This window comes from Sminthopsis crassicaudata, chromosome 6 (genome assembly GCF_048593235.1).
Source record: "Sminthopsis crassicaudata isolate SCR6 chromosome 6, ASM4859323v1, whole genome shotgun sequence".
NCBI lineage: Eukaryota > Metazoa > Chordata > Mammalia > Dasyuromorphia > Dasyuridae > Sminthopsis > Sminthopsis crassicaudata.
The window spans coordinates 29,441,814-29,461,554 of record NC_133622.1 but is presented as its reverse complement, the minus strand read 5'-3'; the positions used below and the strand labels follow the sequence as shown (position 1 = coordinate 29,461,554).

Genomic DNA, 19,741 nt, shown 5'->3' with positions numbered 1-19,741 from the left:
ATTTCAAACAAGTATTTGAGGTGATCAGGAGAAAGTCCATATATCAAAGAAATAAGTTTGGATTTCTTGAGGCATTTAGGCTTAAGTAGGGGAGAACAGCACAGTTCATACCAATGTTTAAAAAAATGTACTAAAAGCTGAGAAAGAAGACATTCTCCCACATTCCTTTTTCATGGGACAAATATGGCACATTTGTCCAAACCAGAGGTGGATGAAGGATGAAATAGAGGAGAGAACTATAGGTAAATTTCACTAATGAATATTATGTATGAAATTTAAATAAAACATTAGCAAAGAGATTATAATAATTTAAAAACCAAATTATTCATTATGATTAAGTTGGATTTAGACTAGAGGTGCAAGGTTGGTTCAATATTAGGGAAAAGTTATTATAAATAATCACATAAAAAAAGACCACCTGATTTCATCAATAAAATACAGAAAAATGTTCAGTTAATATAAAGCTCACATTACAAATCCCAAAATGCATGGAAATGGAAAAGCCCTTTGTTGTACAATTAAGAGCATATATCTACGGCACAGAGTTATCATTATTTGAAATGGACACCCTTTGTAAACTTTACCAGTTAAGTGCATTAATAGAATAAGGATACTTCTCACTCCCCACTATTATTTGACATCATGAAGGGCAATAAGATAACAAAGAAAAGATTCTGCAGCAGGCAGAACATAATTGTGCATGTTAAGCACTGATCCCTCACAGACCAGTCATTACTTCTCTGATTCCAATTATAGTTTAAAGTAATAGCTTAGAAAATAAACAACAAAATCATTAGCATTTATATACAGTTGTAACAAAAACCTGTAAAAAAAACCCAAAAAGAAATACCAGGGAAAAATTATGGTCAAAATAACTCTAAAATGTATGAAAATCTAGTTTGTTAATGTACCAAAATACAAAGTGAGTTCATTTAAATTTAAAAGACAAATAATGAGATTCATTCATAATGATTCGTGATTGAGTTAGCCGTCTAACATAATAAAAATGATGATACTTCTTAATTTATAGATTTAGTGTAAATCCTTGATAATTCCTTGGTGATGGTAATTCCTGGTAGATGGATTTACACTAAATCTATCTACCAAGGAATTATCATGTAGAACAAAATAATAACAATTCTTTTGGTGGAGTAAAAGGTCAAGAATTTGAAGTAAATAATTTTTAAAGGTCCCACTAATGACTATGTTATAACCTGGACTAGTCACTGTTTCTCAATGCCCTATATGCAACTCTCTTAAGACTATAAATTGTAGAGTAACTGCATCACTGATAAAATTATATGCTTAGATCAAAAAATACAAAATAAAATATTAGCAGCCATGAAGCATTTCTAATATCAGCAGTTGTAAACAATATAATGCAGCAATCACCAAAAAAAATTGAAAGTGGTTAAAAAACTAAAATAGATTAGTGAACTGAAATAAATGAAGACAGTAGCCTCATATTTGATAAATCTAAGAACAAAAATAACTTGGTAAAGTTTTTCCTATTGAACAAAAACCTTTAGTTAAGTTTTTAAGTTTTTAAGTTTAAGTTTAAGCTTTTAGTTAAGCAATGAACAAAAGATAGATTTAGACTTTGCACAAAATAATTTCCAAATGCATAACTGACCTTAATGTCAAAGGTCAAATCTTACAATGATGCAAGGGTAGAGAGTTAAGGGAAAAATTCATAATCAAAAAAGGGGTAGGGGAAATAAAATAAAGCAAACAACTTAAATTATATAACTTCAAAATACTTTTTCACCAATAAAAATCAGTGCCTCCAAGCACAGTGTGGTGGAAAGAATGCAGGATTTTGAGTAAGCAGAGCTGGGTATAGATCTCAGGTCAAGGTTCATAGTACCTGATTATAACCTTGAGCAAATCACTTGAATCTCTCTCAGGACTTCTTCCCCATCCATAAAATGAAGGATTAAATGCTGTACTAAGTCTATTCTTGCTCTAAAGTTATTATCTGTAATCATATAATCTTAGAATAAGAGATACTGAATTGAAACACAATTACCTCACTTCTCTGATAAAAGCCTAATGTCATATATATATGGAATTGATACAAAATATATAAAATCACAAAACATTCCCTGATGGATAAGTAGTCAAAAGATATGGAAAAACCTGAAAGAGGAAATACAAATAATGAACAGTCATGTGAAAAAATGCTTCAATTCATTAATAAAAAGAAAAATATAAATTCAAATGATTACAAGGTAGGATGTGATAACAAACTTCAAACCATTTAAAAAAACTGTAAAGTAGATTAGTAAACTGAAACAAATGAACACTGAATTGACAAAGATGACGGGATAAAATAATCAATGTTGTATGGGACTGTAGGAAGTCAGGTACAGAAATATATTCTTGGAAGAAATATAAACCAGTTATTTGTTCTAAAAATAATTTTGGAATTATGCATGAAAAGTTATTAAATTTCATATTCTTTAAACCAAGGGATTTTGCTACTAGGAATATATCCCAAAGAACAAAGTCATAAGGACCTAGGGATTATACAGTGCTGGGAAAAAAGCATTATCAAGAGCTAACTGTGATATCTCTGTTGGATAGAGTGCCAATTGACAGTTGAAGGAAGTTTGAGAGATTTATAGAATTTGGAAAGATCTAGAAGAATAAAGATGCTTTTGAAGAAAAATATTTTGGCTTTTGGTATGGCCAAATGAACTGAAAGAGATAGAAGGAAGTTTCAGTCAATGCAAATCACTTAAAAATCCTGTGCAATAATATTTTTCCCTATACAGTTATTTAAAAAATTTTCACAATTCTTTGGATGAATTATAATATGCAAAGGGAAAGCACAGGTTGAAACTTGTACAACCTAGATTGTACAACAGGAAATCAGAACTGGAAGTAATATCCCAACTCACATAGAATGTCTAGTTTTCTTTATAAAGTGCTACTATTGTTAAAAAGATATGGTCTTATTGCTCACACCCAATTTTAGGAGAGATGAGGTATTTTGTTAATTTTGAAGTTATCTTTGACTTTTTTAATAGGAGGCCAGATACATCAGAGACAGAAGAGGCGACCACACCATGTCCCTTTTGTGAATTCCTTCTCCCGGAGTGTGAGCTCCTTTGTCCAGGCTGTAAAAACAATCTCCCATACTGCATTGCAACTGTAAGATTCTAGAAACATATTTTATACAGAAAAGCAATAATTTAGAAATCTTTTTTTCTATTAGTTTTTTCCTTTTTCCTTTTTTTTTTTTTAGTATAAATCTATTACTGTCTTTTCATAAGGGAAGTCAAAATATAAGCTGTTACCACCATTTTAGACTTAAGTAGCTATATTTAAGTCATTTTTAAAAACCACTTGATCAGTGTTCTAGATTTTAAAAAGAAATTTTAGATTTTTGAAATTCAAATAATTCTATCCAAATTCAGATCAAAGTTATCCTCAACTAAAACAACTAAAACTCATATAGTAGATTGAGATTTAGAATGCACCAGCTTTACAATTACCTTGTGACAGGTAGTAGAAATATTAATATTCCCATTTTACAGATTAAGAAATCTGAAGCTCAAGTTCATGTCCATGATCATGAAATTAGAGATTACACTCAGGCTTCCACTGAGTCCAAGGCCATCATTCTCTCTAGTAGAGTATATTTTTTGTCAGAATGAAAAACCTCTAGCAATCCTGAAAGTTGACAATTTAGCTGAAGATTGGATTATACTCAGCAATCAAATACTTATTAAAGTAGCTGCTATGTACTGGGTGCCATATTAGGTGTTCAGAATAACAAAAATGAAAAACTTTGCAATGGATTTTTTGGTTGGAAGCTTGTTTCCTTGGTGAAGAAAGCAAAATAAATTTGACCTCAGATACTTAACACTTTCTAGTTGTAAAACCTTGGGCAAATCCCTTAACCTCAATTGCCTCAGCAAAACAAACAAACAAAAAAACTTATTGTAGAGTTACTTAATCAACATATTACTATTTCTTTTTTCATTTTAGATTATGGGTACAATCTTAAACTTATAAACAGTAGGATGTCTTTCTTTACAAAGCTATTATATACTTAGAACTTTGAATATACAATATAAGACCATATATGATGAATATTCATCACTTTTGGATAATTCTCCCTGTTAATAAGTTACCTTTATGTACCTTTATATATTATCCCACCATTGATTCTAGTTTATATAAATGGAATCGAGCACATCGACTCTTAATTTTACATACACAAAACTTGATTGGTATAAAATCTTTTTCACTTTATACAATCAATATATTTCTACTATTATTATTCCTAACTAAAAGTTGTATGTAAAATAAGGTTGAGAACTTTTGTTACTCTTGGCTTTTACACAGGAATATTTATTTAGCGGGTATAATGAGAAAGAAAGTCAAGCACATTTACCCCTAATGCTTCAGAGGCTCATTCTTTTATATACCAGTTTAGATTTTGAGAAGATTGGGATCAAACTCAGAAGTTTCTATATAGTATTGGTCCCACAAAATTCACATCTCAGTGCCATGTTCTGACTGGATAAGTTTCTGTCTCATTTACCTTTGGGATGGCTACTGAAGATTGTTCTTTATTCTGCAGGATCTTAGTGCTAATCTGAAGGGCCAAAAAGCCTGACTTGGACTCTGGCTTGTTCTGAGGCCGGTATTTATGGGCCATATGTGAGCCTTGGATGGAGGAAACCTGAAGCCTCCTCCCTTAGACTATTCATATTCTCTCTCTTCCCACCAGAATACAGGCAGGCAAGAATTAGAGTAAAGGTGTGTGGAGTCACCGTGGAAGGTGATTATGGAGTGACCTGTTTATGAAGCAGAATTTAGATTTATTCCCATCACTCCATAGGGCATGACAAGAACCACAGGGAGAATTTTCAAGGAAGTGGATTTTAAACTTAATGTAAAGATGTTCTTAAAATTATAGCTGTTCACTGGTTGAATGGCTTCTCATATGAAGAGAGAATTCTGCATCATCATTGGGAGTTTTCAATTAGAGATCATTGTAGAAGGGTAGAAAGTTAGACAATCACTAGGGAGGAATTAGACCCCCAAGATAAATTTCATTTCCATAATACGGTGTCATTCTGTAAGTAAATCATCTTGCTAATCTTTTTGTAAAAAAAAATCAGTTTTTCATTAGTTTTATCTATCTTCATAAATCTATTTTAAAAATTGTCAGATATTGTCTGTCAAAAACTTCAACTGAAGTATAATAGATAATTTATTTAGTACAGAAGACTTGATGATCTATTTTAGGCATTTTAATTCCTAAAATGTATTACTTATTAGCTGTTAGCTGAATCTAACATTTAATTTAAAAATGGGGAATTACACTGTTATGATATTTTACAAGTACATTTTTTTTTAAAATCAAGAGATATGAAGTAATGAAACTTAAGGAAACAATATTATCTGACCACAGGACATGGCAAGGAATTTTGCCATGAAAATTGGTAGACTATATAAGATGTAGTCTGAAATAAATTATTCAATCATCATTCTAATATTTTTTCTGTAAAATTTTTATTTAAAGGGTCGACATATGATAAAGGATGACTGGACTGTGTGCCCCTATTGTGATTTTCCTGCTTTATTTTCAGAAATGAGAATGTAAGTTTGAATTGCTTTAATTCTAATATTTTAAAACCTTCCAAATATTACACTTAATTATTTCAAGTTATAGAAAGTTCTATACCTTCTTTCTGTTTCTCTTCTCTAACTGCTTTTTGCAATTTTTCAGGATGATTGATGATTTGACATCATAATTAGTTTTATATCTTGCAATTTCTACTTGTTACTTTACTTTGGGGCTTTTTTATCCAAAGAAATTTTGTTTTACTCAAAATTTAAATTTTTGTTGGCTTTTCTTAGGGTGGGTGTGTCAGTAATATCCTAATAGCAGGCACAGGGAAGAAATTTCTCCCTTGCTTTTCTTAAGGGACTTAAATTTTTTTTATGGCATATTAAAACATATGAAAAGTACTTTGAAAACCTACATTTAATATATAAACACAAGGTCTTATACTTCAATGTGGATACATTGGAGAAGATTTATGATTACTCAATCAACCAAGAAAGAAGAATTGCACTATTGTACTCCACGGTCTGGAAGCTGGGAGTGACTCAGGGGAGAGAGTGCTGGGACTTTAATCAGGAAGACCTGCATTCACATTGGTCCTCTGATACTTATTAAAACTGTTTGACTCTGAGTAAGTCACTTAACCTTATTTGCCTTAATTTGCTCCAGAATCAATGCCAAGAAAACTCCATGGATGGCTATTCACAACTGAGTCCCATCAAGAAATCCTATCTAAAAGGCGTAGGGTACAGGGACATAGTTCTTGCCCTTGATGGGCTTGCGTATTTTTCCTTTTGATAAAGCAACATTGAGGAAAAGATATGTTTAGCAGCAAAGTGAAAATCCTTTTTGATACAGATTGAGTTACTATAGTAACAGGTATATGTCCTTTTCTGCTGAGTGCTTCAGCCTCAAGGGGATGGGTTGCCTTAGCAACTAATGTATATTTTCTTCACTTACTGTAAGAAGCATAAAAGCCTGATGATTGGTGAGGAAATAATTTTGGCAATATTTCTCATCAGAATTTTTAAGAGGATGAATTGCTACAGCAACTAATGGAGGTTTTTGGTAATTGGTAATAATAGTATTACAGTTGACCCAAACTGGTCCTGTGTGTATAAAACTAAGTATTGCTATATATGTATGTGGGACATATTACTGTGGTAGGCACTATGGATGTTTAATGAATGTGGAAAAAAAATCTCCATGGTTAACTTAAAAATTTACTGGGAAAACTTGACAAATAGATAATGCTTCCTAAAACATCCATTTAATTGCAAACATATATTTTAATAAAACTGATCTCACTGATACAGATTTCTGCCCAGAATAGAGTTTGCCGCCCAACTATACCTTCTTATCCCGTGTTTTAGAACTTGATGAGATTGGGGGAAGAGTTTTTCACTGGAGGTAAAGGTGGTCTGGACCCTATTCTGGGATCTTCCTTTCGAGCTCTGGACCTCATGTGGATTCCAGGTTTCCACAAGGGCTCAGGACATGTATCCTGAGAGAGAGGATAAGTTGTAACTGCTTTAGCCCCCCTGGGCCTCTCCATTGCTCTTTGGATAATCTACAACTTTCCTTCTTCGGAGACTATGGTATTCCATGAATTGCAACCATTCGTATCACTGAAAAAATACTGCGACTAAAATTAAAAATAGCCTTTCATTTGAGGTTGAAGTTTGGTGATCATTAAACAATATTGTACAGTTCCCCAGAGATACATATAGCCCTTTCTAGTGTTCTGTGCCCCAGGCCCCTCATCTGCAGGGTCTGTTCAAGATACTTGTATTAGTGGGCAGGTTTTATGATTTGTGCCTATCATAAACTGGACAATCAACTATCTTCATGCGGCTCTTTCCTTTGAAGAGAAAGCCCTTTTCAGTGAATAGGGGTCTTATTTAGGTGACTATTTTTGCACTGATTAGTGTAATCAGCATAGGATTATTCAGTGACAGGAAGTATGTGCACTAGATAAACATATAGAAAGGGAGTTCTGTTTGGACTCAAGTTGAACTTTTTTCCTCGACAATGGCAAAGACCTTTGTGGAGCATACATCTAGCCTTTGTAGGCCTTGCTTTAGTGTTAATAATTAGAGGGACATTAAATGGTTTTCTGTTAACAAATGTGATCTTTTTTGTGTGATGTTATTTGATGCCATTAAGTAGACTGGTTCCAAACTCTCTTCTCAGAAGAAAATAGCAACGGAATATACCTAGGCCTTTTGGTTCCTCATTTCCTTACAGCTCTATTTCCCAATGTATTTTACTTTCTACTGAGTCATCTGTGCCCACCTTGGCAGGGAAGTCACTGTGTGAAAGTATTTATTGATTTAACTTGGAGAGTCATAGGTTCTTCCTCATCTTCTGCCATAGTTATTGAGGCATAAGCTGCAGGTTTTGTCTTTGTGAGCACTACAACAGGAGATGACCATTATCTCAGGAAGTAATGGATCCTGTTGTCTTGGGATCAACCAACTCTGCTATTTTCTGTTCTAAGAAGAGCCATTCTTACGTTGAGGGAAAACTTCCGTTCGTCCAGACATCATTTATGATGAAGATGTTAACAGCGGTGTGATTCACTTACAGCAGACATAGATCCCCTTGCAAGGCGAGCATCGGCCTCCCAGCAGCCAAGACAGGAGCTGGAGCCACCCCTGGGCTTCTCGGCCCCTTCGTCTCCTCTTGTGTCCCTCTTGTCATGGAAAGTGAAAGGAGCGGATGAAGGCCTGGGCATTGCTTTGCGTTTATTTGCTTTCATGGATGACCCAAAGTGTGAGGGCTGGCTTGTGTTTTCACCTTTCTTTCTACTTCAGAGGCTCCACGTGGAGCTCCATGAACACATGCAGAGTGTTGGCTGGCTGATGTCTGCGGGCTCTTTGCCAGCTTGGAGAGCCCATATCTGCTCAGATAGGGCACGCGAGAACCCTTGGTGAGAGAAGCTGGCAAATGCCTTGGCAGTAGAGGAAGTGGCCACGTTGGGAAATCCCACCCATCTGAACCTCGTGGGGAGAGAGGGAGGGCACGTAGGGGCAAAAAGGGCAGGAAGGTGTCCTCAGGGAGCGTGCCAGGGACTGCTCTCATCCCAGGATTATTTTCAATGAAGAAGCCTTGTCCTAGTATTTACTTTCGGGGTAATCAACAATGATTGCGTGCCTTAGGCAATATAATAGATACTCATATTTGGGGATAATCTGCCTCTAAAGAAAAAATTAGAGAACTTTCTCTCCTAGTAGCGGCTGCTCTCAGAATTTTGTTCCTTTGAAGAAAATCTGCCTTGGAGCAGCAAATGGGAAGCCTCGCCTCCATTCTGGGTCAGTTGTTTGTCCCTTGTTCACCCAGAGCACCATGAGGTCAGGGAGATAATGCTGTGATGTACAAGTGGTCTGGATTGGAGGAGGGGGTGGGTGACAGGAGTGGGGGCAAAAGAGCCGATAGTGTCACGTGAGAGGGCCCTCCCGAGGGTCAGCAACGACTGCCGTATCCCTCTTTGGAAGGGGCCAGAGGGATGCAGGGGATAGTGTCTTGCCAGGGGGCCATACCCTGAATGCTGCCTTTGGCTCTTATTCTTGCTGGGTCCTTTTTCAGTTGTTTCCAGTTCTTTGTGAACCCAGGGTTTTCTGGGCAAAGAGCTGGTGTGGTCCACCATTTCCTTCTCCAGCTCATTTTACAGATAAGGAAAGGAGGCAGGCTGGGTGAGGTGACTTGTCCAGGGCCACATGGCTACTAAGTATTGAAGGTCAAATTTGAACTTGGGATGGTCTTCCCTTTTGTCAGCTCAGTGCCCTGTGCACTCTAGTGCCCCCCAGCTATAAAGCTTCTGGCCATGAAGTGAAAATTGTTGGATCACATTTTCTTAAATACTAGTTATCCTTTGAGATTTATGAACAAGGGATATCTGGCTGAGGGATATCTGGTAGTAAACCATCCCCCAGACTCTTGTTGGCCAAGTTTGCCAAGGTAAAGGAACATTATGGCTAATGGGAAATAACACAGTCATTTTTTAAAAGTAAAAATTTTAATATTTTAAAAGAAAAAGGAAACCTCAATAAAACAGGAAAATAATCCCAATTAGGTAAACCTTAACATTATTTACTTTTTTTTTTTAAGAATAAAAAGGTAAGAGAAATTTAAAAAAAAAAGACTATCAAATGATACCCCATGCTTCATGTTTTACTTTCAGGAGAAAAGTTTCTAGCTGTCCATGAGTACTTGGCAGCTTAAGAGTGAAACATTTGGGCTATTTTATATCAAGAGTTGGAAATTTTATGGACCAGTGTAAGCTGAGCATGGAGAGAGCTAGGGAGTTAGGACCACCCTAAGAACAGCTTTTCTCAAGGTGTTTTTCAGAATTAAAACTACATATGGAATGGGAATGACAACAATGCTAGGTAAAGGAACCTTAGTCTTTTTTTTTCCTCCCAGTTAGGAGGCACGGTTCCAGCGAACACCCAAGGTAACTGGAAATGAGGGTAAAAGTCCTCATGCTAGATAGGGGGGATTCTCTTGGGAATGGTGTTCAGTGAGAAGTTGTAGTTAATGCTCTGTAATTTCCTAGCAAAACAAATCACTAATATGCAAATTGTTTTTAAAACAGAATGCTGCATACAGAAAGCAATTGTCCTATGTGCTCAGAAACTTTGAACATTGGTAATATTAAAAAAATAATGGACTCTACACCATATCTCAAGCCAGAAGCAGGGGATCATTGATGGTTTCAGGTAAATGCTATGGCAAATGTTTTATTAATAATGATAAAAATCATTTTAAAAAGCTGTAAAATGTATTTTAAATGTTTGTTAATTTTATGTCAGCCATATTACCTAATTGTATAAAGAACTGTGAGTTAATAAGTTATCCTGATCATCACCCCTTTTTATGGACATAACACTGCTTGGAAATTTGGAGAATAGTAAAATAAATCTCTACTTCTAATGAGCTTAAAATTTCTGACGAGAGAGAGAGAGAGATCTAGTGCTAACAAAAATGGATTTAAAGTATATATTCTGATCCATGTTTTAAAATATGCACAAGTGTAAATGGAGAAGAGGGAGATAAATAATAATTAATGTTCCGAAATGTCTGTATTTTAGATCATGGGATATAGGCAATAAATAGAAGATGTTATTTTAATATATTAAAAGTTGATAGGGTAAGACTACTAGAATACCCCAGTCAAAGTTGTACCTTTTCCAAAAGGGATAAAATCAGTAAGTTACTATCGTAGTACTGCACCTAGACTTATGTGCAATCATACTTTGCCATCCCATCTATCTTTCAATTAGTAAAATATATAAACCCCTGGTATGTACTGACACTTCGCTAAATTCTGGGGATACAAAAAGAGGCAAAAGACAGACCCTGCCCTGAGGAGCTCCCGGTCCAAGGGGGGAGACAACAAAGTGTGTTCAGGAAGAAAGGAAATAATTAAAGGGGGGAAGGTGTTAGAGGAGGTGAGAAACGCTTCCTGTAGAAGGTAGGATTTTAGAGGGGAAGCCAGGAGGGCAGTGCTGAGGAGGAGGAAGAGCCAGAGGATGGGTGCAGAAAACACAGAATTGAGAGTGTCTTGTGGAGAGAGGGAGTTTTAGGAGGCCCCTGGGATGCTTCAGCAGTAATGAGAAAATAGGAAGGGAAGGCAATGAGCTCCTGGTCTGTTGGAAGGAGGTTCTGGAGATTAGAGAGGTTAACCCAGGTAGGGGAGGATTACATTATGAAGGGCTTTGAAGGCCAAAACAGCATTATTTTGTGTTTGCTCCTAGGAGTTACAGGAAGCCATCATTAAAAGTATGGTAGACTAGGGTTGAAAGCTTTATGGGACATTTATGGGAGCTGATGAGATCACCCAGGGAAGAAAGAGACAGAGCAGAGAAGGTCCAAGAAAACCTAGTGGGACCCCTGTGGTTAGAGGGGGGTGACTGGACAACAGGACTGAGAAATGGGTGGAATAAGTGGGATGTTTGAAAAGACGGTGTTGGACTTGGTAAGGGGCCATCTTGGTGGAAGGCAGACTGTAAGGGGTTTAAGTAGTGAGGGAGGGGGTAGTTGGGGGCCTTCTTGCAGAGGAGAGGGCCTTATCAAAAGGGATGGCCACACAGGGCGGAGGAAGTAAATATAGGCCCATCATTAGCAGGGATGGAGGTTGGAGGGGGGATTTTTTGGCAGATGAGGGAGAAATGACCAAGGTTGTAGAGAATGATCCAGTAGAAAGGGAGATGGGAGAAAAATGAGAGAATGGGGATGACCCAGAAAGTGATTTGGAGGAGACAGGACGGAAGGAAATCTCTTGTGCGTTCCCCCAATCTGAGAGATGACTCAGTAAGCAGTGGAGGTGACTCAGTAAGCAGTGGGGGCGCCTGGCTGTGGGAGGCATCTCAGGGACAGGAAACGAGGAAGCAGAAGAGCCCCGACAATCAATGAACACTTATTTAGCATCTACTATGTACCAGACACCAATAAGTGTTGGGAAAACAGAAAGAGACAAAAGACCTTTTTCCCCCTCTCAAGGAGTTTACCGTCTGACGTGGGAGACAGCTGGCAAGCAAGGCCATCCAAAGCCAGTTGTATTTCAGTAGGAAGTAACTGAAAGAGGGCCAGTGCTGAAAAGAAGAGGGGTCAGGGGAGGCTTCCTATAGAGGGTGAGATCGGGGTAAAGGAAACCAGTTGGGTGGCAGGAGAGCAATCCAGGCGTGGGGGAAGGCCGAGAAATACGGAGAGACCAAAGGGATGGCCCGTGTCGTGGGCCTGGAGAGTGCATGTGGTGTGTGCGTGGGCCCAGCAGCCAGACCAGGGGATTAAGAGTGTGAAGGGCTTGGAATGCCCAAACTGAGTTGTTTTGTATTTGCTCCTGGAGGCTGTGAGGAGCTATGGGAGTTTACAGAATGGGGGATGGGGGTAATATGGAAGGGGTGCTCAGGTGGGTGGTGGCAGGTCTGGGAGGAATGGCTTGTTTGGGAAGGGTTCTAAAGGGGGGGAACCAGCCTGGCACCAGATGGGTGTGGAGATGAGAAAGTGGGGGCTGAGGGCTCGCCTGAACCAGCAGGGGCTTGCTGTGGCCAGCGCAGGAGGAGGGCTGGAGGTGAGGAGGTTTGAGCTCTGTAATGGACATGTAGAGGATGGGGTCTAAGATGTCTGCTGGACATCCAGCCCGAGGTGTCTAAAAGGCAGGTGAGGGGGCAAGGCTGGCAGAAAGGTTGGGGCAAAGCAGGGAGAACTGTTATAAAGATGGGGGAAAGGAGACGGGGATCACATGTGATCACATGTGTGGAAGCTCAGGAGTTCATCAAATGAAATAGTGTAGAGGGGGAAGAAGTGGGGCTCCCAGAGACCCTGGAGGTTAGAGGCCATGATCTGGAGGAGCATCCAGCAAAGGAGACTGGGAGAGAGCGGTTCCCCCCCCCCACCACCACAGGGAAAGAGCAAGGTCCCCATGGGGAGAGTTCAGGGCCCTCCCTGGAAGAGAGAGGGGACCCTCATGGGGAGAGAGCGGTCAGCAGGGTCCGAGGGTAAAGGCGACCAAGGAAGGAGAAAGAGCCTTGGGTTGGCAGCTAAGCCACCCAGAGCGACTTTGGTTAGAGAGGATGTTGTGGAACGCCAAGGCTGGAGGTCAGAGCATCAGGGGCTGAGCGGGAGGTGCCCTTGGGCCTCTTGTTGCTTTGGCTTCGAAGGGCAGAAGGGACCCAAGATGAGTGGGGAAGGAAGGTCAAGGGAGACCGTTTCCCAGGGAGGGGCAGATGGGATGAGACGGGAAGAGGCTGGAAACTAAGGAAAGGGGACCAGGGTGAAGGCCCGCTTGGATCTTGGCTGCTGGCCTCGTGTTGTCAAAGGCTCCAGCTTTTTGCACTGCTCTCACCTTGAAGTCTCTCTGTGGGAGGTGGGAGGCTTTGGCAGGGGCCTGAGAAGAGTAGGGGCGAACCTGCCTTTTCTCCGCCATCTTGGCCCCTAAGACTACATCAGTGTGACAGGATGAAGGCTGGAAGGAAGTGGAGGAGGGAAGTGAGAGTATTAGGGTACGAGACTGTGCTAAACACAGATTGATATATCAGACTTTTACAGTGTCATTGTTTGATGTACTGTTATGTTCCATTCAACTACAGCCAAATCCATGCAATGGTAAGCCATAATCAAAACAATCTTCTGTTGTGTTTTTTTTTGAGAATCCAAGCACTAACATTTTATTTTTTTTATTTTTAGACCATTCGGTCCAGCTCACTGACATTAAGGTATCCTCCTTAATTTGATCTACTTAAAGAGAAAATGAAGTTTATTAATAATGAGTTTTTATTTTTTCACTGTTAATTTGTTGTTAATTGCTGGATAACATTTGTATAAGTTATAAATCGATAGGCATATCATTTATGTGTAAATTTTTCTTAAAACTTTTAAAATCAAACAATTTTTAAGTACAAATAAATATTAAAATGACTAAATTTGATGAAGAATGGTGTTTTTTTGAAAAATTCTTTCAAAAATCAAGTTTTCTGCCAGATTTTTTTATATCTTATTAAAATTATACAATTCAGGTGAACAAGCTTCCCCCCCCCCATAGATTGATGGTCCAATTCAATCAGCCCTGTTAGCTTTTGTTGATTAAGAAGAATAGTATTTGGAACAAGAAAAGGGAGTCAGCAGGGGTGGGGAGAGGCCATTAGCTGACTTTCTGTGATGCTTTAAGCTGTCATAATATGTGATTTGATCTTCACACCAGCCACATGTATAAATTATCCCCATTTTACAGATGGGAACCAGCTCTTCTGCCTCCTGGAGCAAGTTGACACCCATGTGTCATGATGCTCTTGGGGCCCAGCTTTAGGAGAGTGGCTGCCAAGAGGCCACCTTGTGGACTTCGATTCTAGGCAAGAAAATGGAGGATATATATATAAATTAAAAAAAACATTTTTTTTTTACTCCTTTTTCCCACAAATATATTCAGGACAGAGACAAACAAGAAAGCACGTGTTAACCATAAAATTTTATTTAAAAAGTTTTTTTTAGTTAATAATATTCAATATTGATCATTACATTAAGAGATGAAGCTTTTTATCACAAACATCACAAAATTTTCTCCTTTTTTTTGAGTAAATAACAATAAATAAATAATTCACTGAAAGCATTAACAATTCACATATGTACTTTAGTTTACAGATATACAAATACTTTAGGCATCAGGCACCTTAAAAAAAAATCTTCCAATCAGGTATGGAATGTTTTTTTCAAATTGTCTTTTACAATGAAGTACAATAATGAGTTATAGATATAGATATATACTGTGGCAGAACGTAACAAGGCACAAGAAGCAAATACAAATATTAAAAAAAACATGAAACAACAACAAGGTAATTTACTTATAATATCAAAATATAAATCAAAAAGCAGTTCTGTATAGTAAGAGGGGGAAAAACTACTCCACCCGATATTTGAGACGATTGCCTTATGACTGGATATCTGTTGTCTATGGAGGAGCAATATAGGAAATGTATATACATTTTTCCCCCCAAATAAGATTGTATTTCTTAAATGTCTACAAAATCATGATTCAAGTGCATTCTGCAAACATAATAATATGTAACTCTTGGTTAACTGTATTTAAGGGAATCTTTAAATATTCCTCCAAAAGTCCATATTATATTTTTATTGGGTTTTTAGACATTTTTATTGGCTAAGTGGAATAAATGAACTTTTTTTTATAAAGTTCCCATCTAGTGCATATATAAGAAAGCTCTTTTCAAAAATATTAGAATATTGTTTAGCACGAGCTGCTGCTGAGGCTTTGGCTAAATAAAAAAAGTTTCGGAACCTCAGGTATGGTTGAAAAAGTGCCATCCAGTCAGCAGGATGCATATGCATATATTCGGTTACAAGGCAGAGGCATTTAGAGCTCTTCCGCTTGGTACAATTTGCATTATGAACAAAAATACTACTCAGCTCATGGTTTATAAAGCATGTCCAGCTAGGAATACATGAAATTCTCGATTGCCATTTGTGTGGAAGTTAAGCTGACAATTATATTTCAAACTGGTTTACCTGTATTATGTTTCTCAAGAGAATGATGGAATATTATTTTTAAAGGTGCTTAAATATTTATTTCTCCCTCCCTTTATTCATTTTAAGCTTCATGTCAGATAGATGCCTTCTATCTAACAGAATTCAGGATGCATTTTCAATTTCCTTAAAATTAATCCATTTGTCTTAGACTCTGATAAAGGAGTAGGAGAATATCTTTTTCATGGATAAAATAATTAGAGTTTTACAGTCACAACGCATGCCCCAGCTCTTCCTAGGCACAACGGTGCAACCTAAAATAAAAAAGACACCAACAACACAACAGCTCTATTATTTTGAACTAAATGAAGATGTTAACACTATAATGTTTTCATAGTCATCCATCTAGCACTTTATAAACTGCTCAAGGAGCTCATGGTCTAAAGAATGGGTTATCTGTTTGTTACATGATCGCTCATTATCTTTAGTGGCCACTAAGGCATATTTGAGCATAAATATTGTAGTGATGTGCTAGAGAGAGAGGGGCTAAAAGGAACTTGAAGGACAGCCTTTAATTATCATCCATATTGGCCCCTGCATACTTAGATAATAACTGGGAACACAAAAACGCATGAGGACGACATTGTGGGCTTGCTGCCACCTCCTGGAACGTCCTCACTTTAGGACACAGGATCTTCTCTGTGCTGAGGGCTGCCCAGGTCACTGTGTCTGGGGGATAAAGGACAAAGAATGCGATCCTGCCCTTGAAGGATGATGAGGTTCAGATCTTTCTGCGGGACCTCGGGCACTCATGCTCTTTTTTTTTTTTCTCATCTATAAAATGTGAAGATGATTCCAGACCTAAATCTACACCTATGATCTTTGGATATTTTGGAGGATTTAAAAGGCATTAGCTTTTTTTTTTTTTACAATGATTTTAATGTGAAATAACTTACTTACTGTAAACAGGTCCCAAATGGGTATTAAATTTCTGTCTGTTATTAATGTACCATCTGACTTTCCTAGTTTTCCAAATGTAAATTTATCAAATTTTCATCCCTCAGCTCCCCATTCCTCTCTCTGCTCACGGTATACAAAAGCACTGTGGGAAGCAAGGAGCATAGGACAATGTGGGTAATGGTAAGTTGTTTTTTTTTTTTTTTTTTTTTTTTTAAAGGCTGCTTTGAGCAGAGCTGACCTGAGGAGGAGGAGGTACTTAAGATGACAGAAATTTCAGGAAAAGTTCAGTCTTTTTGATTGAGGGAATGCCTCATTTTCCTTTCCTAAAAAAAGATGTTGGTGAAAGGGTTTCATGAAGTGTCTGAGGCCAAATTTGAACTCGGGTCCTCCTGATTTCAGGACTGATGTTCTCTCTACTGTGCCACCTAGCTGCCCTCAATTTTTAAAAAATAAGCTGCAAATAAAATTTATTTCAGCCCTCTACTTACCAAGATGTCACTGTAATGTCTATCACTTAATGTGGGAATTACTGAAATGAACATAAATATTTCAATGGAGAGCTTTTAACCCAATCACATGGTTTAGTAATTTTATTCCTTATTGCATGTCTTTGAGCAATATAAATCAGCTATATGTGATTGCCCTCATTCAAAAGAGTTTCTCTAAATGTGTCCAGTCAACAGCACTTCTATCAGTGAAATTCAAATGTCCAGCTCAATAATACTTAATTTCACATTTCTGAATTGTAAAGGTTGTCATGGCAACTATAGTCTGTATAGAGTTTAATGCCATCTTAAGCTTTGCATGTGAGAGCTGATGGGAGAGGGGAATAATTTTAAGAAATATCGTATGTATACGTGAATATCCACACATACTCCGTATGATCTTGAGCCACTGTGAGTTTCCCCCTTTTCTCCTTCCTTTCACTACCCAGTTTCTATACTTTGGCTATATTCCCTCACTACTTATTCTTTCTTTCATTTCCTTCCACTTTACTCCTCAAATACGGTGGCCTTTTTCCTCAGTAGAGATGGCACATGATGCTCTCAAGTACCTCCCAACTGAGAAAATGCTTTTTGTTTTCTGCAGCACTGAATTATCCCATTTCTTTTCCTATATTTGGATACGGTTCCTGTTTAGAAGGCTCGATGCACTGTCAGAAATGCTGGCTCTGATACATTTGTGTGACTTTGGAGAAGTAATTAGACCTCTCTGATCTGGTTTCCTCTTCTAGAAAATGGTTTCTTCTATAAAAACTGTAAAATGCTATCTAAATGTATGTCATCATTATTATCATTATCTTACTCCTCCCAGGGCTCAAACAGAAATGGTTTTATGGCAAGTTGCTTTCCTCCAATTATTGTTCTTTTATGTTTAATGCTCTATAGACTGATTGCACAGGTAGGTAAGAGTTACTTTTTGTAATTGAACAAAAGTTATTCAGATATAATATAGGATAATAGGATAAAAGCTCCCCCTCTGTTGTTGCCCTAAAATCATCTTCAGAGTACCTCAGCCTATTCTCACAAGATTCTTCTTCTTTTCTATTATATTTCTATATTTTCAAAGCTTTCTGTTCCATGAAGAAACTAAGAATGATTTTAATTAGATATTGCCATGCCATGTATTCATAAGTATTCATAATTTAAAATCATTCTTAGTTTTTTTGACTAGATCAGTATTATTTTGAGGGAACAGCTTAGTGTCTATGGTGATGATCTGGTTCAAGACTGAAATCACAATATGGAACCCAAAAATCCTGAAGATTTCAGTACCATATTGTATGTAATACGGGGAGTTCTCATTTGCCATCAAAGGCTATGAAACAGTATGAGTTTTTGATGTTTTCTGATGATCATCAAGTTGCATCTTCTTAGGTAATGAGGACTCTTAGGTACTAAATTTTTATAGTCTCTGGTGGTGTGCTGAATAATTTTGCCATTTTAATTTATATTGGGTCATTATTAGGACTTTCCGAAGACAAACTTTTGTAACGAAACATAAACATGTGTTGTTGGTCAAGTTTATCTAGATGTTAACCACAAAGGGGCATTCCATTATTGGAACTTAGTTCTATTTAGAGGCAAATCTTAGCCTTAGTTGCTATTAGGTAACAAATCCAATAGTGGGTACTTTTTTTTTTCAGCTGTAATTTTACTACTGCTCAATGAAATGAGCTTGTTCCAAAGGTATTTTAGTAGATTTTTGAGCTGTTTGTACTCTTAATAATATGCATTAATCTTCTTTCTACAGTATAAAAATTTCAGTATCTGCCTCTGGGTGAGACGGGCCTCAGATTTCATTAATATTGAATAAATCTGGCTCCTGTGTTTTCATCATTCTAAAAATATAAAACTGGTTTGTTATCTTGTAGTTATTGTCTTGAATGTGTTCCTCCCATTCAGTTTTAGTTTCAGAGTATCAGTTAAGTCTCAACATATTCAGCTGCAACCTGCTCTTTATATTAATTTTTATCCTTGATGTAACTTTCTTGGAAGAAACCAAAAATATTTCAAGATGCCTTCTAGGTAATCTTTCGCTGGCATATATTAATAGGGTTTTTTAAAAACTCTTTTTCAGTCTGAATGATTTTTTAAAAAATTTTTGGTTATTAGAGGAAGTTCCCAGAAGTTGAAGGATCATCTTAATGTTCTTTTAGAGGATCTGTCTAGTTTGATGTCACATTAATAACATGTTTTGGTCTAAGTGCTTTAGGGCCTTATTTTTATTTAGAGGTATTGAGAAAAGATTTAAGGTGAGCCATCGTTGGACTTAAAACATGCCCTGGAACAATGCCATATTTTATGTAATTGGTTCTTGACATTATGATGTTGCTGGGATATTTTAAATCAAGGAGGAGCAACGTTTTTCCCTGCCAAGGCTATATGGATATTTATAACATCATTCGTCTGTCAGGTGGCGGGAGCTGATTGTGCCTTGCTTTCAGGTTGTGGCCCCTGCAGGACTCCAGGGATCATGTGAACCTGTTCAGGGTCGGGATAGCCTCCCCACTACTCCCTAAGTCTCATGAGTGGCTCCATAGGCCAGAGAGAGCCCTATCCTATCCAGGTAGAAGTGGTGACTGCTGGTACCAGTGGCTGGGCAGGCCCTGAGGTCTCTTTTTTTCTGCTTTGTCTTTCTTTGCCTGACCACAGGGCACCAGAGTGGCCCTGAGATGCCCATTTCTAGCCTTGGAGGCCACCTTATCTGATGGCT

At 37.6% G+C, this 19,741-nt stretch overlaps 2 protein-coding genes across 9 annotated transcripts in view; one reads left to right on the top strand and one right to left on the bottom strand.

Annotated features, from left to right (window-relative positions):
* LOC141545636 (WD repeat-containing protein 19-like) overlaps positions 1-14,013 on the top strand; it is a 128,156-nt gene extending 114,143 nt beyond the window's left edge. For both annotated transcript variants that reach the window (XM_074272773.1, XM_074272774.1), the window contains exons 33-36: positions 3,033-3,156; positions 5,543-5,619; positions 10,185-10,308; positions 13,778-14,013. In XM_074272773.1, coding sequence (XP_074128874.1) covers positions 3,033-3,156; positions 5,543-5,619; positions 10,185-10,299 — 316 coding nt within the window. In that variant the 3' untranslated portion in view covers positions 10,300-10,308; positions 13,778-14,013. The remainder of the gene's footprint in view (positions 1-3,032; positions 3,157-5,542; positions 5,620-10,184; positions 10,309-13,777) is intronic.
* Positions 14,014-14,536: 523 nt separating this feature from the next.
* Positions 14,537-19,741, bottom strand: part of KLHL5 (kelch like family member 5) — an 86,414-nt gene continuing 81,209 nt past the window's right edge. For all 7 annotated transcript variants that reach the window (XM_074275562.1, XM_074275564.1, XM_074275566.1 and 4 more), the window contains one exon: positions 14,537-15,879. In XM_074275562.1, coding sequence (XP_074131663.1) covers positions 15,823-15,879 — 57 coding nt within the window. In that variant the 3' untranslated portion in view covers positions 14,537-15,822. The remainder of the gene's footprint in view (positions 15,880-19,741) is intronic.